The sequence below is a fragment of the Schistocerca gregaria genome, chromosome 2, assembly GCF_023897955.1.
Source record: "Schistocerca gregaria isolate iqSchGreg1 chromosome 2, iqSchGreg1.2, whole genome shotgun sequence".
Lineage (NCBI taxonomy): Eukaryota > Metazoa > Arthropoda > Insecta > Orthoptera > Acrididae > Schistocerca > Schistocerca gregaria.
The window spans coordinates 67,316,186-67,343,486 of NC_064921.1; the positions used below are offsets into that span (position 1 = coordinate 67,316,186).

General features: G+C 40.6%; 1 protein-coding gene across 1 annotated transcript in view; it reads right to left on the bottom strand.

Annotated features, from left to right (window-relative positions):
• Nucleotides 1-10,074: 10,074 nt before the first annotated feature.
• Nucleotides 10,075-27,301, bottom strand: part of LOC126335640 (enkurin domain-containing protein 1) — a 41,082-nt gene continuing 23,855 nt past the window's right edge. Inside the window, exon 3 of the mRNA XM_049999097.1 lies at nucleotides 10,075-10,235. Coding sequence (XP_049855054.1) covers nucleotides 10,075-10,235 — 161 coding nt within the window. The remainder of the gene's footprint in view (nucleotides 10,236-27,301) is intronic.

Consider the following 27,301-nt stretch of genomic DNA (forward strand, 5'->3'; position numbering starts at 1 on the left):
TTAGTGGAGATAGTCCACCTGACCCATTTTTCCAACAAAATTTGATCTTCTCTCCATGACGTCGTTGTGACATTGCCATATCTACAGGGTGTTTCAAAAATGACTGCTATATTTGAAACGGCAAAAAAAAAACTAAACAAGCAGCGATAGAAATACACCGTTTGTTGCAATATGCTTGGGACAACAGTACATTTTCAGGCGGACAAACTTTCGAAATTACAGTAGTTACAATTTTCAACAACAGATGGCGCTGCAAGTGATGTGAAAGATATAGAAGACAACGCAGAATGTGGGTGCACCATTCTGTATGTCGTCTTTCTGCTGTAAGCGTGTGCTGTTCACAACGTGCAAGTGTGCTGTGGACAACATGGTTTATTCCTTAGAAGAGAGGATTTTTCTGGTGTTGGAATTTCACCGCCTAGAACACAGTGTTGTTGCAACAAGACGAAGTTTTCAACGGAGGTTAAATGTAACCAAAGGACCGAAAAGCGATACAATAAAGGATCTGTTTGAAAAATTTCAACGGACTGGAAAAACATCACGGATGAACGTGCTGGAAAGATGGGCGACCGCGTACGGCAACCACAGAGGGCAACGCGCAGCTAGTGCAGCAGGTTATCCAACAGCGGCCTCGGGTTTTTGTTCGCCGTGTTGCAACTGCGGTCCAAATGACGCCAACGTCCACATATTGTTTCATGCGCCAGAGTTTACACCTCTATCCATACAAAATTCAAACGCGGCAACCCCTCAGTGCCACTACCATTGCTGCACGAGAGACATTCGTTAACGATGTAGTGCACAGGATTGATGACGGCGATGTGCATGTGGGCAGCATTTGGTTTACTGACGAAGCTTATTTTTACCTGGACGGCTTCGTCAATAAACAGAACTGGCGCATATGGGGAACCGAAAAACCCCATGTTGCAGTCCCATTGTCCCTGCATCCTCAAAAAGTACTGGTCTGGACCGCCATTTCTTCCAAAGGAATCATTGGCCCATTTTTCAGATCCAAAACGATTACTGCATCACGCTATCTGGACATTCTTCGTGAATTTATGACGGTACAAACTGCCTTAGACGACACTGCGAACACCTCGTGGTTTATGCAAGATGGTGCCTGGCCACATCGCACAGCCGACGACTTTAATTTCCTGAATGAATATTTGATCGTGTGATTGCTTTGGGCTACCCGAAACATACAGGAGGGATTGGCCTCCCTATTCGCCAGACATGAACCCCTGTGACTTCTTTCTGTGGGGACACTTTAGAGACCAGGTGTACCGCCAGAATCCAGAAACAATTGAACAGCTGAAGCAGTACATCTCATCTGCATGTGAAGCCATTCTGCCAGACACGTTGTCAAAGGTTTCGGGTAATTTCATTCAGAGACTACGCCATATTAATGCTACGCATGGTGGATATGTGGAAAATATCGTACTATAGAGTTTCCCAGACCGCAGCGCCATCTGTTGTTGACAATTGTAACTACTGTAATTTCTAAAGTTTGTCTGCCTGAAAATGTACTGTTGTCCCAAGCATATTGCAACAAACGGTGTATTTCTATCGCTGCTCGTTTAGTTTGTATTGCCGTTTCAAATATACCGGTCATTTTTGAAACACCCTGTATCACTACCATCTTGGATCCGCCATCTTGAATAAATTTGGCAACAATGCAACATGGGGCCATGTCCTTGTTGTTCCACTACTCACAAGGTGCTCCAATCCAAAATTTACCAGGAGTTTAAACTTTTTTTTTAGTTATGATGAACTTTTACCAACAACACTTACAGAAAGAAGCGCATATCCAGGCCTCTCTCTATGCCATTCTTGCAGAAAAAAAAACCACCACTGGCAAATGCACAGTACTATGGATAAGAACGATGATGGAAGCCTTCAATAAACTTAAAATGCTTTGGCAACATCTTCGCTACCCTCTCATTCAAGCCAAAGTCCACATTTAGCCTTGACTGTATCTGCTTCCCAAACAATCAATGGCGCTACACTGCAGAAGCATGTAATAGGAACTTGACAGCCACGAGCATTTCTTTCTCACAATGTATGAAGCAGTAAAATACTTATGCAGCAAAATGGAGGCAAAACCTTTCACCATCTTTACCGATCATTGCCATTGCATCACTGTCATCCAGAAAATTAATCAACAATGCTTGCCTCACCACATAAGACAGTTAGAATATATAAGACAATTCATCAAGGACATCTGCCATTTAAGTGGTTTCAAAAATATTATCATGATTTGTCTCTCAAGTGCATGCCACGAATCAGTGGACTGTCATTGTCGAACATTGGAAATGCACAGAGCATGGCTCCAGAATTGCAAATATTATTATACAGTGGTAGCTCCAGTTACAAATTAAATGAGATTTTTGTTCCAGTATTGCAAAACACCCTTACCTACTATGAAAATATACTCAAAACTGCCGAGGATTTGTCCCAAACGTGCTGTTCATGCTTCTACACACACTGTGACTCGATGCTTCACACGGCGAGGAGCCGACAAACAGTGCCGCCAGCTGGCATTATTTTGTTTAAGCTGCCAACGAAACAATGTCGGTTGGCATATTTTTACACCTATTGCTGATATACTTACCTCTACAACATGATTTATACATGTGCACATGGACATTGTAGGTTCATTTCCCTATTCCAATAAGTACAAATATTTGTTAACAATAATAGACCACTCTTTCCACTGGCTGGAAGCTATGCGTTACCAATATCTCAGCAAAAATTGCTGCGTCCACCACTCATGCAGTCATCTCACTGCAGTACTCTACCACGCTACCTCATACATTGCGCCTCTCCACTACTTCTCTGGTCTTCCAGACTCCATTTCTGATGCAATACACACTGCAGAAAGCCCTGTTTCTCTTTGTTATCTCAACTGAAAGAATAAAAGATTACTACTGTAAATTTATCCCCCTCAGAAAAAGTTAATTGCCTTCAATTGTTCTTTGTTAACATGCAACATCCTCTAACAGCCCTGTTTGTCCAAGGGGGTATTTAATGACTCACTACTCCTGTTACATTGTTGCTCTACTCCTAAGTACTGGGGCAGGAATGTCCAGGGTGTAAGCCATTTAGAGAGAATAGAAACAATTTATTAAAACTTTTACTCTGACTTGGTTTCTTTGGTTAAGTTTGCTGCTTGTTTTAATACTGCTCTTATTGTTTGTGCACTGCTCCAGTACATGATATTGCGCTAAGCTTTTTTAGAGTCATCAATCTTCTGATTGGTTTGAAGTGGCCCACCACGAATTCCTCTTATATGCCAACCCCTTTATCTCAAACTAGAACTTGCAACCTATGTCCTCAATTATTTGCTTGATTATATCCCATTCTCTACCTTCCTCTACAGTTTCTACCCTCCACAAGTTCCTCTAGTACCATGGAAATTATTCCCTGATGTCTTAACAGACATTCTATCCTCTTGTCCATGTTTTCCACATATTCTTTTCCTCTCTGATTCTGCACAGAACCTCCTCATTCTTTACCTTACCAGTCCACCTAATTTTCAATATTCGTCTGTAACACCACATCTGAAATACTTCCATTCTCTTCTGTTCCGGTTTTCCCACAGTCCATGTTATATTAACATACGATACTGTGCTCCATAAGTACATTCTCAGAAATGTCTTCCTCAAATTAAGGCCTATGTTTGACACTAGTAGACTTCTCTTTGCCAGGAATGCCGTTTCCCAGTGCTAGTCTGTTTTTGATGTCCTCCTTGCTTTGCCTATCACTGTTTATTTTGATGCCTCTGACTTCATCTTCTTCATGATCACCAGTCCTGATATTAAGTTTCTCACTGTTCTCATTTCTGCTACTTCTCATTGCTTTCATCTTTCTTCGATTTACTCTCATTGCATATTCTGTACTCATTACATTGTTCGTTCCATTCAGCAGATCTTGTAATCCTCCTTCACTTTCACTGAGGATATCAATGTCTTCAGTGAATCTTATCATTGATACAATTTAACCTAGAATTTTAATTCCACTGCTGAACCTTTCTTTTATTTCCATCATTGCATTTTTGATGTATAGACTACATCCCTGTCTTACACCCTTTTTAATCCAAGTACGTGGTTTATGGTCTTCCATTCTTATTATTCCCTCTCCGCTCTTGTACATATTGTATATCACCTTCTCTCCCTGTAGTTTACTCCTATTTTCTTGTAGCTTACTTCTATTTTCTTCAGAATTTCAAGCATCTGCCACCATTTGACATTGTTGAACTTTTTCCAAGTTGACAGATTCTATGGAAGTGCCTTGATTGTTCTTTGACCTTGCTTCCATTATCACCCACGATGTCAGAATTGCCTCTCTGGTACCTTTACCTTTCTTAAAGCCAAAATGATCATCTAACACATCCTCAGTTTTTTTTCCATTCACCTGTAAATTATTCTTTCCAGAAACTTGGATGTGTGAGCTATTAAGCTGATTGTACGATAATTCTCACACTTGTCAGATCTTGTAGTTTTTGGAATTTTGTGGATGATATTTTTCTGAAAGTCAGATGGGATATCGCCAGTCTTGTACATCTACACACCAATGTGAATAGTTGTTTTGTTGCCACTTCTCCATATGATTTTAGAAATTTTGGTGTTATTTATCCCTTTTGCCTTATTTGATATTATGTCTTCCAAAGCTCTTCTAAATTTTGATTCTAATACTGAATCCTCTATCTCTTCTAAATGTGCTCCTGTTTTTTCTGCTACCACAGCTGACAAATCTTCTCGCTTACAGACACCTTCCAATGTACTCTTTCTACCTATCCACCCTCTCCTCTGCATTTGACAGTGGAATTCCCATTGTGCTGTGAATGTCACCACCCTTGCTTTTAATTTCACTGAAGGATGTTTTGACTTTCCTATATGCTCAGTGAGTCCTTCCGACAATCATTTCTTTTTCAATTTCTTCATATTTTTCATGCAGACGTTTTGTCTTTGCTTCCCTGTACTTTCTATTTATTTCATTCCTCAGTGACTTGTATCTCTGTCTTCCTACAAGGAGAGATGGGTAATAGAAAATATTTATGTCCTTCTTTCATCGATCAACTTAAGTATTTCTTCTGTTACTGATGGTACCTTCCCAGTTACCTTCTTTGTACTTATTTTTATCTTTCCAGCATCTGATTGCCCTTTTCAGAAAATTCCACTCCTCTTCGACTGTACTGCCTACTGAGCTATTCCTTATTGCAGTATCTGTAGCCTTAGACAACTTCAACCTGTCTCTTCATTCCTTAGTACTCCCATATCCCAATTCTTGGTGTATTGGTTCTTGCTCTTTAATTTCTTAAGCTCCAGCCCACTCTTTATCACTAATTCACTGTGGTCTGAGTCTACATCTCCTCCTGGGTACACCTTACAATCCAGTATCTGATTTTGGAATCTCTGTCTGACTGTGATGTAATTTGACTCAAATCTTCCCTTATCTCCTGGCCTTTTCCAAATATACCACTCCTCTTGTGATTCTTGAACAGAGTATTCGCTATTACTAGCTGAAACTTGTTACAGAACTCAATTAGTCTTTCTCCTCCCTCATTCCTTTTCCCAAGCCCATGTTCTTCCATAAACCCTTTCTTCTTCTCCCTCCCCTACAACCGCATCCTTATCCCTTGCAACTATTAGATTTTCATCTCCCTCTAAGTACTGACTTATCCATTCTGTAGCCTCATAAACTTTCTCTCTTAATCTTCCATTTATGACATTGGCATTTATACCTGAACTATCATCAATGTTGGTTTGTTGTAGATTATGATGGGAATAACCCTATCACTGAACTGTTCAAAGTAACACACTCTCTGCCCTACCTTCCTATGTACACTCCTGGAAATTGAAATAAGAACACCGTGAATTCATTGTCCCAGGAAGGGGAATCTTTATTGACACATTCCTGGGGTCAGATACATCACATGATCACACTGACAGAACCACAGGCACATAGACACAGGCAACAGAGCATGCACAATGTCGGCACTGGTACAGTGTATATCCACCTTTCGCAGCAATGCAGGCTGCTATTCTCCCATGGAGACGATCGTAGAGATGCTGGATGTAGTCCTGTGGAATGGCTTGCCATGCCATTTCCACCTGGCGCCTCAGTTGGACCAGCGTACGTGCTGGACGTGCAGACCGCGTGAGACGACGCTTCATCCAGTCCCAAACATGCTCAATGGGAGACAGATCCGGAGATCTTGCTGGCCAGGGTAGTTGACTTACACCTTCTAGAGCACGTTGGGTGGCACGGGATACATGTGGACGTGCATTGTCCTGTTGGAACAGCAAGTTCCCTTGCCGGTCTAGGAATGGTAGAACGATGGGTTCGATGACGGTTTGGATGTACCGTGCACTATTCAGTGTCCCCTCGACGATCACCAGAGGTGTACGGCCAGTGTAGGAGATCGCTCCCCACACCATGATGCCGGGTGTTGGCCCTGTGTGCCTCGGTCGTATGCAGTCCTGATTGTGGTGCTCACCTGCACAGCGACAAACACGCATATGACCATCATTGGCACCAAGGCAGAAGCGACTCTCATCGCTGAAGACAACACGTCTCCATTCGTCCCTCCATTCACGCCTGTCGCGACACCACTGGAGGCGGGCTGCACGATGTTGGGACGTGAGCGGAAGATGGCCTAACGGTGTGCGGGACCGTAGCCCAGCTTCATGGAGACGGTTGCGAATGGTCCTCGCCGATACCCCAGGAGTAACAGTGTCCCTAATTTGCTGGGAAGTGGCGTTGCGGTCCCCTACGGCACTGCGTAGGATCCTACGGTCTTGGCGTGCATCCGTGCGTCGCTGCGGTCCGGTCCCAGGTCAACGGGAACGTGCACCTTCCGCCGACCACTGGCGACAACATCGATGTACTGTGGAGACCTCACGCCCCACGTGTTGAGCAATTCGGCGGTACGTCCACCCGGCCTCCCGCATGCCCACTATACGCCCTCGCTCAAAGTCCGTCAACTGCACATACGGTTCACGTCCACGCTGTCGCGGCATGCTACCAGTGTTAAAGACTGCGATGGAGCTCTGTATGCCATGGCAAACTGGCTGACACTGACGGCGGCGGTGCACAAATGCTGTGCAGCTAGCACCATTCGACGGCCAACACCGCGGTTCCTGGTGTGTCCGCTGTGCCGTGCGTGTGATCATTGCTTGTACAGCCCTCTCGCAGTGTCCGTAGCAAGTATGGTGGGTCTGACACACCGGTGTCAATGTGTTCTTTTTTCCATTTCCAGGAGTGTATAATGAATCCTACTCTTATTATATCATTTTCTGCTGCTGTTGAGATTACCCTGTGCTCATCTGACCAGAAATCCTAGTCTTCTTTCCATTTCACTGCACTGACGTGCATATCTAGTTGGAGCATTTTCTAGATTCCCTGCCATGTTCAAGCTTCTGACATTCCATGCCCTGACTAGTAGAATGCTATCCTTTCATTTATTATTCAATCTTTTTCTCATGGTCACCTCCACACTGGCAGTCTCCTCCCAGAAATCCAAATGGGGAGACTATTCTGGATTCTTTTGCCAATGAGGAGATCATCATGACACTTTTTCAATTACGTCACATGTTCTACAGACACATGTCATGTGTCTTTAATGCTGTTAATCACTGCTGATTCATCTGCCTTCAGGATCATTTTCCCAACCCATGGGCGAGAAAGTGCCCTGAACTTTTATTTGCTACTCCGCCCTCTTTGATAAGGCTGTTGGCTGTTGGCCAGAAGTCTTCAGCTGCCAATACAGGAAAGCACAGTTCCCACTGAAAGGGTTGTTGACAGACAAGACAATTTGGTGAGTGTCACCTGCAGCCTTCGATCAATGGAAGCATAAGAAAAAGCTCAACTGAGATCTCGGATGTGGGTAGCACAGAGTCAGGTGGAGACATCTCTCTCTCTCTCTCTACGCTGTTGGCTCCCAGTCTAACAACATGTCTTTCCCTACTCCCCTATAATAGACTCAGAACTCTGGCCATAATGGCCACCTCGAGACATATGGCAGCTTACACAGGTGCATCACATGTATCCCTACAAATACAGTAAAGGTGGTACTATGTTTTCACAGATTCCTCTGTTCTTTTTTGAAACTGATTCTCTTGGATGCTTTGCTTAAACTTTCCCATCCCAGATAACATCATGTGGCCTTGTCTAAAAATATAAAAGCACCCAAGATACCACAGGATGTGAGATGACTTACTTGCTGTGATGTCATCAACTGAACCATGTCGGGTCCCTCAAGAAGTGATGTTCATGCTAGCAGTAGATCCATCAACAGCCAGCATAGCAAAAGCTATGACATGGTGAGAAAGTGTATCATATGGTAGGAAGATATATGGGGAAAAATAAAAGAGAATTATAGGATTACTGGGCAGCAAAGGTGAAGCTGGGGCAGTAGTATTGGAGAGCTCTTGAAGTCCGGTACAAAGACAGCTGGAAAGTTCGTGGAATTACCACAAGATGTAAGTGCTAGAACAAGGCTCCCACGTAATAATAAACCCCAGGTATAGCCAGTCATCATCAGACAAACGAGCTATATTATGATGCCAACCCTGTGTCAGATGCTGCAGTGATAATGAAAATTCACCTATGAAGCAGCTGCCAACACCTTCACCAGGCTTCAAACCCTCAACTGTAGCCTGATCACCCATGTGATTGGCAGCTCTCTGCTATGCTGGGACCCAGCCACCATTCCATGTTAAGGGGTTTGAAATGAGACACCTCCTCTGCATCCCTGCACAGCTGGGGCCTGATGCAGTCAGCTGTAGCCATCTGTCTTTTGGTATGGAGTTCAGCACATGGGGTCACCCCACCATCACTTGGCTGTCTTCACTGGTACAATGCCCGACGCCATGGCCACATTTGCAGTGGGCTCGGTTATACGAGACATCGACAGGGCTTGATGCATCATCAGTGGGCACTCAGTATGCACAGTTGCTCACAAGTATGGTCCAACAAGGACCGCTGCAACAGGAAAAGCTGCGGCAGCGTATTTGCTGCACTCACTGAAGTCCCAGAGAATGACACCCATGGCCTAGAAAACTGAATGATTGTAAATAATGTGCAATAAGGGACATTTACATCCTTCATCTGCTGTATTGATATCCATCTATTATAGTGAATCACTCACCCACTTTAAGCCATCCTCACACCCTGTCACACTAAATACTAATAGTGCACTGTAGAAAAGGATGAGCAGATGACAATGTACTCAGAATTTCTAAATCCCATGTATGGGGAAATATTTCACATGAAAATCTATGGGTGTCCCCGAGTGTAAGTTATTGTGGAGAACTTTGTTTCATTATTCCAGTTCTAAACATAACAGTCGTGTCTTAGAATTATCAATTTATTAAGTTTTTAAGGTGTATCATAATTCTCACTGAAACAGGAATATGTCTTAGTCTGCAGATCTGTTTCTATCTTCCCATTGCGGTAACCACCTATCTTTCGCAACTAGTTTGTCATGTTTAATACTGTGGTATGCAATTACTAATGATAACCTGTGTGCTATAGGTAAGAAAACAACCTGCTTGTGTCATATTTTGATAAGCATCTTTCTGCTATGTATTGATGTTTTCTTGTTTGTATATTGCTGCCTGAGAAAGAGGCAGAGAGCTTCCCCCCCAGCCTAACATAATTTTGAGATTAAATCTGATACATACATATATACTTGTCATCTTGAGAGACTTTTATGATTCAGTTAATGTAGTCTATAATCATTTGTGCTGCTCTTTAAAATGAATTTCATTCTATAAATTACTAATCAAATTGAAATTAATAGTACATGGTTTTAATCTTTACAAAAAAGTAGCAAAATACATCACTAGAAACAGAAGTTTGTGTACAACACTTTTTCAAGTTCAGAGAAACTCTTACTGTGCCATTGACAACTGTCAAAAATATTGTCTTAAAAATCTGAATCCAATTAATATACTAACTGAATTGTAGCATCAACTAGTGTCTGGACTGAAAGCAAGTTTGAATATTGACTTCACTGTAACTTCACCTGTGAAGTAGAAGAGGAACAACAGCTAGAGATTGTACCTCAGTGCCTTATGATCCAACTTTCATGAACACTTTTGGTTTAGAAAACACTTTAATTGCTGCTTGCAATTTATCTAGTTGTTTCTCAATGTCCATTTTCTTTTGTTGTATTTTCTTGGCCGTTGTTTGCACTGGTAGCGTATTCATCGCTTGGATTAAATCACCATAATCTGTAAAAAGTATTGTAAAAAATGGCCACAATCAATGGTATAACTTTATGAACAGTGTTTCAAATGTTTATAACATAACAAACAGTACAATGGTTAAATAACAAGGTATATGATGATCACTCATTTCCAGTCCAGCATATAAATATGACATCAAAGATGGTATACATTTACTTTTGATGAAAGAGCCACAAAGTGAATTTTTTTCTTTGTTTTTACTTTTTTATTTGTTTCACAGTCACACATACACATGTATGTCTACATCTACATTAGGTTTACGATGAGTGACCAAAGGTCATGATAAGACTCTGGAAGAAATGCTGAAACAAATCTCTCCACAATTGCTCAACCCTATGCTTATAGTCCAAGTATAACTAGGTTCCTGACACAACACATTAACATCATCAATCATCCCATATATCTCTGTGGAGGTGATGTGACATTCATTCATGAATTATTTGGGATCATTCTGACAGCAGTTTGTAGAAACATTGTATCTGGGATACTGAAGATCCACCCTCAACACTGTTAACGTGGGAAACCCAAATCTTGTTTAATCTCCATTATTCTGTTATCCATGTGTTTTGCACATCGCACATTCATAGCTGGAGAAGCTGCAACTTGCTACCAAGTTCACTATAAAGCAATCTGTAACAGACTGCTCAGGTATTGTATCTACATTTGCACTGTATACCACATCTAGCTGCAGCATTTAGGCATCATAAGCAGCACATCTTCAAATGGGACAAACCTCCTGTGACTTTTGACCACTCACTTTTTAAGCTTCATGAGGAGAAACTGGAACACTGGAAGATGTTAGAGAGAAATTTGTAGGATTCTGGAGACACAGAGGCAACCACAGACAGTTAATTATTTTTCATGTTCCACGTATCATAATTGTGACCTTTCCCTATGATGTGGGACAAGTCAGTTTCACAATTACAGTATCCTTTCTCAGTGAAAAATATGACAACATGCTGACAATATGCATGAATTCTTAAGTTCTTTTTTTTCATATACAGTAATTTGCAGTATAACCACACATTTTGGGGATATCATTTGAAATGAGAAGTACAACTTTATGCAACCCATCTCTGAAGGAAAAATAGAAAGAAAATATGGGCCTGGATTTGTCTACACAGACTAATAAAATTACTCTAAGATTTTACAGTAAAATTCTCTTTTTACACATTTTCACCAGAATGACTCAAAATAGTGTAAAATGCAGGAAACTATGACATACAGGAAAGCAAAACTATGACATACAGGAAAGCACAGGAAACCCAAGTGAAAATGAATAAATTACACTTAATGCCATTCTCTTTATATTGTCCAAAATATAAAATTAATGTGATTTAAATTTTGCCGATTTAAAAACAATCTGAAATAATTGTTTGTTTTTGATCCTTTCTAACAAAAATTAACTCTTCTTGTCTCTTCACAGTACACAAAGTATCAAAGCAGTGGCTGAGAGCTGATGCACACAAACATGCTCATACACTTCCCCTCTTCATTCCGATCGTGCCCATTGGTGTAAATAAAACATGGAAGCAAATGTCTTTTATGAAAGCACATGAAAAAGATATTCATGTTCCAATGTGATACTTTTTATTGTTAATCATTATAAAATTATGGTACCAGTAAATGAAACTTGTAACATAATGTTGGTTAAAACACTGAAATTGGTAGTATTTGTAAACTTATAACATTAGGCGCAAAATCTACAGCTTGTTGCCAAAAAGGTCACTCTGTTCAGTGACATCCTAGGTGAGAAAGAGTGTGGAATTTGTCATTATGTTACAGGCATCTTGAGGAGGCATGTACAGCCTGACTTCAGGCTGTACCAACCTAAGATGGCCCGCGTAGTACGGATTAGTGTATTTCTTGAGGAAGTAATAATGATTCATAAAAGCCCATTATAGAGACAGCTATCTTCCCAAGCAGGGTTTATTTGTACAAATGACTGTGAAAATAAATTAGAGCTATGCAATGACCAGAGGGAAGAGTCAGTATCATCAGATCGTGATTATCATTAAGGCAATGACTCAACAGACGTTCCCACCATTCCACACACTGATAACCCATAAATCAGGTGGTCATGACCCAACATGCTGAGAATGAAAATCTTGATCACAATGCTAATGCTACGCTACATTATCAACACCTGCTTATAGTCTGCATTTTGCGCTTTGTTCCAAGACTGACTTTGAGAGGAATAGAATGCATTTTTGCTGAAATCTCTATGAAACTTAATATTAAAATGTGGGAAATGTTATACCACAGAATAGTTCATGACAATAACGCTACAAGCTCTACAGCAGCAATTTAGGAACTGTTTTATTTCATTTGTATTAGGCATTGTCTATACTGATGAGATTTTTATTTTGTCTGTCACTCATTGGTTGCAACACATCATTGTAAAGTCTCAAAGTAAAGTATGGTCATATTGTCATTTATCTTACTGTAATAAAACTTCATTAATACAGTTTCCTTAGACTGTAGTCTAGTGAGCCGAGAAAGCAGGTTTCCTAGGCACCCCATATTCGACGAATAGGCAGGACACAACATAGATGTTACAGATGATAGATAAAAATAAAACAAACAATTGATTCTCAACACCCTCCCTCATTACCTTTCTTCTTTACTCTCCACACACTTCACAGGTCAGTGGTGTTGTTAGTATATTTGCAAGATGATTTGAACTCTCAATATATTTTAGTTTAGCAGATTTTTCAAGGGGGTTGTTGAATATAATTTCTTGTGATTTCAATGAGCTTCTTTCCTGTGGTTACTTTTGACATGCGAATATACTTCAACAAGTATATAGCAGTTAAGTGGTCAATATACAGTTCTGTTGCACTCCAGAATGAATTCAATACACATATCTACATTTTCACCTGAGGAGCTCAGAGCCAGGGGCTGGTGTCTCAATCAAAATATCGACATGTCATACTGTCAATGTAGCAGAAAGCAAGGCACTAAGTAAGTACTGTCACACAACCTGCAAGTGAGGCAAGCAAAAAAGCAAACACTGCAGTACATCACAATAGGGCAGTATGGAGTAACGCTATCTCACTAAGCACCAGAGCACAACTGAAACGGTGAAACATTGTAGAAAGACCCAAGCTCAGCACAACAGTGAGGTAAGGAGTGCTAATGAATCCAATACATCAGGGCAAAGTTGCTCATCCACCTAGAACAACCACGTCATAGGTGTGGGCTCTGCCACTTAGATAGCGGAGTTTTCAGAGCTCATGGGCACATTCAGTCATACCTCCATTCTGTCCATGTGACTTCAACACAATAATGCAGCCAACTCAATACAAGCCACAGCCATATTCTGTTGTTGCAGTCTAGCTGGTCATTATGGATGAGTAGACTGTTGTGGTGCCAACCCCTCACCAGCTGAGGGTCATCCCCACACTCTCCGCATGTGGCATGTCCATGTAGCCTCCCCAACATCCCATGAACATCTGCTGCTGTCTTGATCATGTCATGATGGAAGCCAGGGCCTATCTTTCATGACAACTATCTTTCTAGATCTAAACACCTGAAGGCTGTCTACGGGATTGCTGAGGTGTAGTGCCCCAAGTTGCAGAGCACTTGTAATGGACACCGCCTCTGCCTCTCCTGCTGCTGCCTGCACAACAACACACCAGACACAGCTCACTAACTTGGTGCACTAGTGTAATAATTCATCCTGCACACTGTACAATGCTACAAGGCAGTTATATTACTCTGTGTATTCATTCCGGCAATAAAGTGTCATTGCAGATACCATTGAGTTACCATTGCACCACCCCCCACCCAAACCCGACCACACACATCGCCACATGGCTCCCTAACCTGTAGTGGCCTTAGCTAACTGCGGTGCTACCATCCGGTGTCAGAAGTGGTCATCAGCTACTCAGATGCTGCAATCATCTCAATGGTTTGTGTGTATCTTGTTTGGCCATGATAAGACAGAGGTACATACATCAAAGTTGCAATGGTCATGTGATAGGAGCTTGTGCAGTGTAGGTTTTGTAACCCGTCAGGGCATGAGCTGCCATGTATCAAGGCTGTGCCAGCCACATGTACTAATTATAAACAGTTTGAACACTTGGCACAGGGTTGCTGCCATGTACCAAGGCTATGTTATCTACATGTACTAGGTGTAGACATTTTGGGCATCTTGCACAGTATTGTTTTGACACCCAATGGGCGATGGTATGACAAAGAAAAAGAGGGTGATTATTTATTGTGTATTTTACGTAAAGTTTCTCTGTTTGTGTTTGTTGTTGTAAATTACAGTTGTAGATTACACAAAATGCCAGACATACATCTTGTAAATATGGGTGAGACTGTTGCCACTTTGACACAGCAAGCACAGGCATTATTAAATACCCAGTAACAATGACAAAACAAAGATTTATGTAGGCAGGTTGTAGCTTTAAAAGCTATTCGGCAACAATTGCACACAGGGTGAGGGAAAGCTAAGGCAATGTTGAGTGTACCCTCTCCTCCACTCGATTCATCACCAGCTATCATAATAACACCTTTCTCTGGAAAAACGACTGAAAATGTAACTATGTTCATTAATGAATGTTATGGCTACCACTGCAATGAGTGGTTGCTCAGATGAGACTTCTCTCCATGTGGCTAATTTATGACTGACAGGTGAAGATAAGCATATGCTTTATATCCTGAAGCTTTTAGTAATGCAGAGGCCTTTCAACAATTGACTGACAGTTTGTGACAGAGTTATTATAACCAAAACAGCAGAAGGCTCTTCAAAGAAAACCTGAGTATGTTAACAAAAAAGCATAATGAATAAGTAGCGGCTTTTTCAGATACGATTTGGATGATCAACGTGCAGATATATGAATTGATGCAAAATGCGTAAGCCAATAATACCTTACTGTGGGAAACTGAAAAGAGAGCTTCAGATGTTTTCCTGTATGGTATCCCTGCCACGATATAAAAAAGACTGAGGATAAAAAATCCTGATGATTTGGCTTCAGCTCTTAGAGTTGCAACACACTTAGAAGAAATTGACATTGCCACAAAAATAAGTACTGACCACCAAGTTTTCACTTCAGAGGTAAAGTGCTATAGATGTTGGCATAGCAGTGATGTAAAGAAGCAGTGCCAGCAACCTGAATACTAAAAGTGCGAACAATGTGGACAATGAGTGCAGGGTTATGGGGATCAAAGGCAGGGAAAACAGGATAGGATTAGCAGAAGGAGACATTAAAAACAAATGGGAGCATTTTGAATGCCAGAAGATATTCTCAATAGAACGTAACACTACACAAATATATGCGCAGATGGAATGCTACTTGTCACACTTTGTGGAAGGCAAGGAACATATTTTCTGGTAGACATGTGTCACTCATCACTCTGGAATGCATAATTAAGAAGAGACTTGGCTCTCTGCATTACAAATTACATGGCATTGCTGACAAGAAAGTAGAATCATTAGGCACAATGCTGATCAGTTTTAATACAGAAACTAAAAATTTTGGAGAACATATCAATGTGTTACTGTATGTGGGTGAAGGGTATTCGAGGATTCTTGGGCTAGATTTTCTCAACAAACATCATGCTAAATTTGATCTTTTGTAGTATACAGTAGAAATCAGTGGGACTTTGTTTCCATTGGGGAATACAGCTACAAATGAGTTAATAATACAAGGCACACTCCTCATGAAGGTGTTACTGAATAAACTGCAAACATGTACGTGCTGAAGTTGTTTGCTATGATACAATACCGACAGGTATGGGGAAGTTAGTGTGGGTTTCCATTGACACTAATTTACGATGTGAAGCATTACATGTGTTGAGCCATTAGCGAATAAAGAAAGGTTAGACAAAATACACAGTTTTGTGCACAGATGTGTAACATTATGAATGGTGAATACATGGTTCCTGTTACCTTAGATAACTTCGTCATGGGCATGGTTAGTCAATTTAAGGGCTTAATGATTACCAATTTAGATGTACTAGATGAAGATCATACTGGTAGGTCATATGGTGACCAGAGATGCAAGCAAACCACCAATGCCACAAGGCAGTGATTGGCAGGCAATGCAAGATTTGCTACTGTCATTTATGGATTTATTTAATATGGATAGTCCTTTACCAGCAACATTTATTACCTAGTACCTAAGAGTAGTAAAGTGCTAGACTAAGATAGCCGTATTGCGTGGCCAACCATTAATGGAGTAGTTTACAGATCGACAGTTGGCAGAAGGGGTGATAGAGCACAGTGATAGCTCAAGGGGAGCAACTCTCATCACTGTTGCAAGAAAATCATCACAAGGTACTATGAAAAACAAATTCTTTTGTGATTATCATTATGCTACATGGACTGTAGCCCAAAACATGTATAGCATATTTGGAAAATATCATTGTATTCTTGAATGATACGCTAGACCATGTGAAACAGCAGGAAGATGTGTTCAGCAGGCTACAGTCACCACGTCTGATGCTTACCACAGATATGTGCGATTTCAAGCACGCACAGGTGATCTTCCTTGGACATCAGATTAGCAGGAGAGGTGTTCAAACTGATCATTACAACACAACAGAACATGAAACAACTATAGTCATTCCGTACAGATTGCAGAACCATTGAATTCATCATTTAGGAAGAGAGGACCGACCCGTGGCGATAACATATTACACCTTCTGGTGACAAACAGACCCGAACTATTTGAATCAGTTAATGCAGAACAGGGAATCGGCGATCATAAAGCGGTTACTGCATCGATGATTTCAGCCGTAAATAAAAATATTGAAAAAGGTAGGAAGTTTTGTCTCAAGTACAGATAGTGTTGATGATCAGTGGACAAAGTTCAAAACTATCGTCCAATATGCGTTAGATGAGTATGTGCCAAGCAAGATCGTAAGAGATGGAAAAGAGCCACCGTGGTACAACAACCGAGTTTGAAAACTGCTGTGGAAGCAAAGGGAACTTCACAGCAAAAATAAACATAGCCAAAGCCTTGCACACAAACAAAAATTACGCGAAGCGAAATGTAGTGTGAGGAGGGCTATGCGAGAAGCATTCAATGAATTCGTAAGTAAAGTTCTATGTACTGACTTGGCAGAAAATCCTAAGAAATTTTCGTCCTATGTCAAAGAGGTAGGTGGATCAAAACAAAATGTCCAGACACTCTGTGACCAAAATGGTACTGAAACAGAGGATGACAGACTAAAGGCCAAAATACTAAATGTCTTCTTCCAAAGCTGTTTCACAGAGGAAGACTGCACTGTAGTTCCTTCTCTAGATTGTTGCACAGATGACAAAATGGTAGATATCAAAATAGACGACAGAGGGATAGAGAAACAATTAAAATTGCTCAAAAGAGGAAAGGCCGCTGGACCTGATGGGATACCAGTTTGATTTTACACAGAGAACGCGAAGGAACTTGCCCCTTCTTGCAGCGGTGTACCGTCGGTCCCTAGAAGAGCGAAGCGTTCCAAAGGATTGGAAAAGGACACAGGTCATCCCTGTTTTCAAGAAGGGACGTCGAACAGATGTGGGGAACTATAGACCTATATCTCTAACGTCGATCAGTTGTAGAATTTTGGAACACGTATTATGTTTGAGTATAATGACTTTTCTGGAGACTAGAAATCTACTCTGTAGGAATCAGCATGGGTTTAGAAAAAGACGATCGTGTAAAACCCAGCTCGCGCTATTCGTCCACGAGACTCAAAGGGCCATAGACACGGGTTCACAGGTAGATGCCGTGTTTCTTGACTTCCGCAAGGCGTTTGACACAGTTCCCCACAGTCGTTTAATGAACAAAGTAAGAGCATATGGACTATCAGACCAATTGAGTGATTGGATTGAGGAGTTCCTAGATAACAGAACACAGCATGTCATTCTCAATGGAGAGAAATCTTCCGAAGTAAGAGTGATTTCAGGTGTACCGCAGGGGAGTGTCATAGGACTGTTGCTATTCACAATATTCATAAATGACCTGATGGATGATATCAGAAGTTCACTGAGGCTTTTTGCAGATGGTGCTGTGGTGTATCGAGAGGTTGCAACAATGAAAAATTGTACTGAAATGCAGGAGGATCTGCAGCGAATTGACGCATGGTGCATGGAATGGCAATTGAATCTCAATGTAGACAAGTATTATGTGCTGCAAATACATAGAAAGATAGATCCCTTATCATTTAGCTATAAAATAGCAGGTCAGCATCTGGAAGCAGTTAATTCCATAAATTATTTGGGAGTACGCATTAGGAGTGATTTAAAATGGAATGATCATATAAAGTTGATCATCGGTAAAGCAGATGCCAGACTGAGATTCATTGGAAGAATCCTAAGGAAATGCAATCCGGAAACAAAGGAAGTAGGTTACAGTACGATTGTTCGCCCACTGCTTGAATACTGCTCAACAGTGTGGGATCCGTACCATATAGGGTTGATAGAAGAGATAGAGAAGATCCAACGGAGAGCAGCGCGCTTCGTTACAGGATCATTTAGTAATCGCGCGAAAGCGTTACGGAGATGATAGATAAACTCCAGTGGAAGACTCTGCAGGAGAGACGCTCAGCAGCTCGGTACGGGCTTTTGTTAAAGTTTCGAGAACATACCTCCACCAAAGAGTCAAGCAGTATATTGCTCCCTCCTACGTATATCTCGCGAAGGGACCATGAGGATAAAATCAGAGAGATTAGAGCCCAAACAGAAGCATACTGACAATACTTCTTTCCACGAACAATAGAAGACTGGAATAGAAGGGAGAACCGATAGAGGTACTCAGGATACCCTCCACCACACACCGTCCGGTGGATTGCGGAGTATGGATGTAGATGTAGGTGTAGGAAGGGTGTGAAATTCCAGTAGCCACCAAAATGTCAAATAGTGATTGAAAGATTGAAGACAGCATTAATTTCTGTTCCTGTACTGATTTTTCCTGATTTTGAAAAGGAATTTATCCTCTCATGTGAAACCAATAATGGGGCGATTGGGGGAGCATATATTTTCGTAGTTATTTATATGGCCAGAAATTTAAAGTAATTGTGTGTCACTGAAATGGCTGTCACAACTGAAAGGTTTTTTAAGTGGATTAACACAGTGGGCACTCAAACTTAGTGAGGTTATTTATAATGATGTTATTTATAATCCAGGTAGGAAACACACAAATGCAGATGTGTTGAATGGAAATGTTGCAGTATTGACAACACTAGGGAAAGGTAACACAAAGTGGCAGGGAGCACAGGTGACTGATGACACCATCAAGCATTCAGGGCACAACCACAGTCATCATGGATAAAGGCTTACTGAGCTTAACACTGAAATATGGACCACTCATAGTCACCAAAAGATTCTGGTGGAGAATAAAAAAGTGCGATGTTGAGCACTGTGTAAAGGACCATGCTCCTTGTGCACAGAGACCTTATCTTAGTCGTCAAAAAATCCCTTTCCAAAGACCACCAGAGGCATCCAAACCTTTTCAGATAATTGGGCTTGATATCTGGGAATTATTCAATAGAACACCCATAGGACATTAAAACATACTGATAATTATAGATCACATTTCTAGATTTCTGGCAATGGTGGTGATTCCCAAGCAGCAGCCTAGTACAGCAGTTCGTGTTATTGTCAACAGCTGGAAAGTCAAATCTGGTGTGCCTGATACTTTAATACTTTAATTACAGGTCAAGGTATAAATTTTGTATCAAATTCAATGAAGCAGTTATGTCATGTACTTTATATATGGAAGATACAAAGAAGCCCACTCCATTCTCGGACTAATGGGAAAGCAGAGTGAGTGCTTAGAACCACTTCTGAAATGTTATTATGTTAACAATGAGCACAACAATTGGGATACATACCTGCAATACATAGTTTGTGCATATATTTCTTAAGTACATACTGGCACAGGTCTGACACTCTCTGAAGTGGTGCACAGCAAAAAAATGCCTTTCCACATTGACATTGTGATTCCTAAACTAGGACCTAACAGAGAATTAGTCAAAAAGTTTATGAAGAGGATAGGTGAAGTGTGGCGGATGGTAAAGCAAGGCATCATTAAAGCCTTGGAATGACAAGAACAGTCGTGTAGGAATACTGCTGCAATATCGAATGGGTCAGTGGTTGTTAGTCACTAATCCTTATACACCCAAAGGAAACACAAAGAAGTTCTTGACTAAGTATCTGGTTCCTTATCAAATCATTAAGATGTCTTCACCAATGAATATTAAAGCATAGTGTTTGATTAAATTGTCTATTGTCCATGTTAGTAGAGTTGAATGTTTCAAAGGAATGGTGCACTACCATAAATTGAAGCAACTGAATCAATATGCATGGAAACGATTAAGAAAGTCAAGAAGCATACACCAAAGGGTAAGCACGATGCACGTAGCGTACCATACACGTTGAGGATACTAACAAGTAGTAATATTCAGGTTATGTTATGTTATTTTCAGAGCTATCTAACACATATTTTACTTTCTGTTCTTGTTCAAGTGTCATAGTGGTTTTATATGTATACTAGCGAACCCAGCAATGCTTCACAATTGCTAAATATATATGAGAATTGGATATGCATCCTAATCTCCTCCTTCCCCTCTCAATGTCCATCTCCTCTTCCCCCTATCTCTCTCCACATTTTCCCTCCTCCTCTCTCTGTCTATCTCCTCATTTCCCCTCTATAAGCCCATTTTATAATCTCCACTTCCCCCCCCCCCCCTCCCCGCCCCCTCTCTGACCATATGACTGTAGGCCTTTTTTATTGTTGTAAAAAATGAAACTTCAATTGTGAATTGAAGTTGCTTAAAATATATGGATAAATCAATTGGTATCATTGGTACACTAGTTCTTGATTTGTGACAGTGCACATTGGTACGGGTACCTTTAATGAAAAAATCAGAACCACAGATTTTGAGATGTGACATGATAGTACTTTATTTTTTACCAGTACAGATGTTGTATCCACACTTCAAAAATGTTAAGAAAAGTGTTAAAATAATGTTTTAAGCAGTCTAAGCTTCAAAAACACCCCACTAGAAGATCACAGTCAAGCACTTGGTGCACTGGGTATGGGAGACCTCTCCTGCTGAAGGTTCTTTGAGGGTGACAGCTTCAGTGGCAATTCCTCATACTTTTAATCTGCATATATGTAGGATTACACAGTTCTGGATGATTCAGGTGCTGTAGTGGTACTCTATAATCATAAGCCAGTAACTACAAATAAAACTTGCAATAATTTATTTTTTTAACTGACTGCAAACGATAGAGTTGTGTATATATTATTAGTTTAAAATTTTATGTAAGAAAAAGGAATATACACGGGGAAAACAATTTGTTTAATGGTTTAAATGCCTTGCTATTGTAGTTCAAATTGACTGTGGTGGTGGGGAGGAACAACAAACAATACAAGTACACAGTCAATGTTATCAGAAAAACTGGTGATAGATATATACCTTTTGCCCCACCCAGAGGAACACATGGACAGATTAGGAAAGGGTCATTATTTTTCCAAGATAGAGTTAGCTGATGTTTACCTCCAATTGCCTCTGAATGACTACTCAACAAAAATTTTAGTTATTAACAATCATCTTTAGTTATTTGAATTTTACTGACTGCCCTTCAGTAGTGCTTCAGCACTGGTGATTTTGCAGTGCTCTTAAGAACAAATGACTGTCAAGGTGCCTTCTTGCTCAAATTGCTTGGATGATATTGTCGTGACTGGATGTTCTGCAGAACATTTAGCCAATCTTGAGTGCCTTTTTCAAGTACTACTCTCAGCGGGCCTCAGGTGTTGCAAAGACAAGTGCTCTTTTTTTGAGAGGGAAATAGAATATCTGGGACATGTCATTCTGCAGTTCTCAGCTTTCCCATGGACTTTCATTGCATGGTGCAGGAGACAGCTGTGGATGCAGATTTGACCATTGTGCTGAATTGCAGGTTCAGAGGGTGGCCTAGGAGAGTAAACGACATCATTCAGCTGGAACACTGGTCAGTACAAAGCTTCTCATTTTCAGATACAGGATCTTCCAGCCTGGACAGTGATGGCAACAGGGGGACATTTCACATGTCCTTGAACACAACCTGTCCTTGGTTTCTTCTCCTACAGTGTCACTGCTCAAAAGACACTGGAACCAGCTTTGCCCTCTGAGACTCCATGATTGTGCCACTGCAATTCATTTTACAGATTCAGCAGGCAGTCAGGAGCCAGGGTCACAGCTGTCTGCCATAGACCAGATGGCACCTCAGCCCGAGGAGCTTCCTATGAAGGTAGACGTGCTCTTATCCCCGATGCCATCATCACAGCAGCCCATGTTGACATGGGCAATGCCTCTGCACTCTGCCACCCTCCTCTCCAATGGGAGGTCCTCCATTGTTCGAGACCTCACCCTGGATGTAGGTGTGCACCCTCCCTGCAGTTTGACAGGCATTCCCATCAGGGCTCAGGGTGAATGCCAGGGTGCAGATAGGAGCCTGACACTGGCTCCACTCCTGGTTCGTGTCCGTCTTGCTGCACCTGCATCCAGACTTTCCCCTTGGTTTCATTCACACTGTAACCATATGTTACCATGACAAGGAGATATAGGAGGGAAGATGGAGGTGTTAAAAGCACACCCCACACCACCAGGCAGCACCACAGGTGTTGACAGGTCAACAAAACACTCCAGAGACAGTGTATAGTCCAGTGATTGCTGCAAAGTCGCAGTGGTGGTGCCCCCACAGAAGTGATATGCACCGGCACGAAAGCAGAATGGGCAGTTCCAAGTCAATTTAACTATAAGACAGACTGCCTTCTACCTGTGCACTTCATGCCACATCACTTGCTTCTAGTGAGTCCACACCAGTCGTCTTCAGTGAACTTTCTAGTGGGACAAGAACCGCTTACTTTCCAGCCTTACCTCCTGAAATAGTAATTGAATTCCACAATCTGCTGCATGTGCCGATTTATACAAATTTGAGTATTTATCAACAAATGTATGTGTTCTTGTCACTAATCATTATCAGTGTTTCAGTATTCTCCTCATTCTCCACTCATAGCTTTTCCCTGAGTGTGCTACAAATAGTTGAGGGTTGCAGTGAGTAAAATCTCCTTCTGTGGTCATATCAAAAGTACCATACAACAATCTAAATAACAAATAACCACAGCAAATTGCTCAAATTTTGTTGGTATAATCTCGAGCATTTTTCTAGAAGAGACATCTCCCTATTTTCAAAAGTCTTTATCTATTACCGAGAAACACCCAAAAAACTTATTTTTTGGGTACCAAAATGCAGCTATGGATTCCAAGGCGGTTAAGCACAGCAAATGGGTGTGATTTTTATGATGTATTGCTTAGATCCTGATTTCAAACAGCCTTGAAAATTTTCTTCATATATTTATCTGTTTTCGAGGTATAGAGGTTTAAAGTTATTCTACTTGTACATGTAAAATACACATGTAACATCTGGTGTGAGGTGAAAATGTAGTTTGCAAAGGGGACATAGCAGGGAAAAATATGTTGTAAACTGTCTCTATTATCATCTGCGAGTCCCATATTGTAGTACTGAAGCACAAGCAAAATTTTTTTGCATGTAAAATCCAGTCTGAGGGGCAAAATTAGTTTTTCATTATTTCAGTTTCATGTAAGTGAACTGTCTAAATTTTACTGGCCCATAAAATTTCTTTCCTTATGAGTTACAAGATAGAAAAACAATAAATACTGGATGGCACTAAACAATGGTTGTCTTACAGAAAGAGCAAAGTAGACAAATGGCAGTGTGAGAGAAAGAGAGAGACACAGTGGCAGGGGTACATAGCTCACAGTGACAGAATAGTGCTAGGAAAAAACTGAAGAAGACGGTGCCATGGTGGTGGGGGGGGGGGGGGGGGGTGAAGGGGGAGGGGGAAATGGAGAAGGATAGAGGGAAAGAGAAAGTGGAAGTGTGTGACAGCCAATGATAATGAGAGATAGTGTACATGATAAGGACAATGAGGAAGAGAGATATAATGAAAGTGAGATAAGATAGCAGGAGTAGGAAGAAAGGAATGAGATACTAGCAGTAAGAGGGAGCAAGTGGGAGACAGTGATGATGACATGAAACTGTAGCAGTCGGATAGAATGAAGAGGACTGTGGCTGTGGTGCAGGAGACAATGACAGGGGGAAAAGAGAAGATAATGACAATGAACTGTGCTGAATGAGTAAGCGAAAAATGACAACTGGGAGTAGATGGGTGTGAGGAACTTATAGTGATGGACTAGTGGGTGTGAGTGAGTTACAGTTAGGGAAGCTTGTGGGACGTTAAGGTGAACTACATGTTAAAAAAAGTGCAAATATGTTTGGATTCAAAATTTTTGAAAAAAAATTTAAAGGTGCAGAGAAAGATAAAATGAGGCAACTGGTACCCCACATTTTAATCAGAGTCTTTTAAATAAACAAGGACATTTTCACAGCAATGTTTCCCCTTTATAAATAATATTGAGTGTTAGGAGTGTAAGTGAAAATATGTGATTTTCTCCATATGTGTATACTGATTCACAAAAATTTCATGTGAAATTATTTTGATCTCCTCTCCAAGATATGACAGGTCACCCTGAAATATCATTTCGAATTGGCAATACCTAGTCTGTCATTCACCAATAGTATGTTGGCAATGCTCCTATATTCACTGTACTAGAGACAACAATCATTGTCAGGTACTACTTGTTCCAATGTTGTTAGAAAATTTGATGATAAATCATTCCAGCTCTTTGGAGCTTGCATTAAAGCTTATAAACTTTGTCAGAACGATTCATGAAGGTATATTACCATATACAAATGCTCTCTTAAAATTTTATTTGTAGCAGTTCAGTCATATGGTCATCAGAAAGGGTCTCGATGGAAAGTTTTGGACTTCAAAAAAATTTGCTAGTATTTGTTTTCTGGGTTGCTGATTACAAATTTCAATGTTACTAACTTGTTACATGCAGGTCCCTATCAACCTGTAGTCAGAGTGACTTGCTCTTCATTTCACGATTTCTTCAACCTATCAGCAGTAAGGGCCTATTAAATATTTCACTTTCTGGAGGTAAACACTGGCCAGCAATTCTATCTCAAAGTTTATATGTTTTCTCTGTTGAATTTTCCTTTAATTCAAATAATAATTTTGCATCTTTCATATACTGATTGTAACTTTGATACATCTTTGTTGACTGACACTTCTTTGATCTTCTGCCTGATGTGAAATGGCTGGCTGGCTGTTTATGATCTCTGCTACTGTTATTGACCAACTGCTTGCCCTATAACATGCGGCTAATACTGACATTTAACCGTAAATTATCCCTTGTAGTTGTTAGCAGTAGCAGGGGCCCTGTTGTCTTTAATGATAAGTAACTACTGTATTTTACTACATTAACAGGTCATATCTTTAACTTCAGCACATTAACAAGGAGCACATAAAAAAGTAAGTGACTGAGTCTCAGGCAACGTACATTGTTATCAAAAGTCCACAATAAACTGAAAAGACAAAGAACATACACATTAATGTAGGGGGTGATCAAATGAAAATAAGACAGATGGAAAAAAGTAAATAAACAGTTATTTATTTCAAAATTAATTTTCGAATTGTTAGTATGTTTATCCCAATTTGAGACAATATGGTCAATGCTTTCACGAATAAATATTTGTGGTTGTCTACAGAACCATATTTGTACCCAGACATGTATCTCTTTGTCCACAATAAAGCAATGGCCATGAATATCTTTCTTCAGGGCTCCAAAAATATGGAAATCACCTTGGGGGGAGACTGGGACTGTATGGACAATGTGTAATGTCTTCCCAGTGAAACCTCTGCAGTGCAGTCAAAACAACCTCGCACATGTGTGCAGGCATCATACGCAACAAAATGACACTGTCCGTCAACATTCCTGAGTATATGGACTTGATGTGATGCTTCAGTTTTGTAAAGTGTCGATGTATCACAGTGCATTAATTGTGGTGCTGTGTTACATAAAGTCAATGAGCAGTAGGCCTTTGCAGTCTAAGAGAAAGGTCATCATGACTTCCCATGGAGCTGCTGATTTCATTTTTTGTTTCCTACTTTGCATTACAGGGCAGTTCAATAAATGCACCTATCTGAGTTACCAATGTTCCTGCCATGCTTATTATACAGTCTTTAATTGACTGCCACTTATATTATGCATAGTAAACATTAATTTTTAAACCTACAACTTCTTCTATTATGTACTAATTACTAAAATAAGGCCTGGGACATCACCTGGGGGAGTCGCTGTTACAACCTTGCAACTCTGGCTAAAAATAGGGGTGAGATGCAAAAGGTTAGATAACCAACCCAAGCAGGAAACTAGTCAGTGAGCCGACCGGATGTGGAGGACAGTGGAAGACAATGGGAAACTACCACTGGAATTACTTCCCTAGATGGTCTTAGTTCCTTTACTGTTCTTGATATACATTAATGACTTACCATTCCACATTGATGAAGATGCAAAGTTAGTTCTCTTTGCTGATGATACAAGTATAGTAATAACATCCAAAAACCAAGAACTCAGTGATGTAATTGTAAATGATGTTTTTCACAAAATTATTAAGTGGTTCTCAGCAAACGGTCTTTCTTTAAATTTTGATAAAACACAGTATATACAGTTCCGTACAGTAAATGGCACAACTCCAGTAATAAATATGGACTTTGAACAGAAGTCTGTAGCTAAGGTAGAATTTTCAAAATTTTTAGGTGTGTCCATTGATGAGAGGTTAAACTGGAAGCAACACATTGATCGTCTGCTGAAATGTCTGAGTTCAGCTATGTATGCTATTAGGGTTATTCCAAATTTTGGTGACAAGAATCTCAGTAAATTAGCTTACTATGCCTACTTTCATTCACTGCTTTTGTATGGCATCATATTCTGGGGTAATTCATTGTTGAGTAGAAAAGTATTCATTGATCAAAAACGTGTAATCAGAATAATTTCTGGAGCCCACCCACGGTCATCCCGCAGACATCTATTTAAGGATCTAGGGATCTTCACAGTAACCTCACAGTATATATATTCACTAATGAAATTTGTTGTTAATAATCCTACCCAGTTCAAAAGTAATAGCAGTGTGCATAGCTATA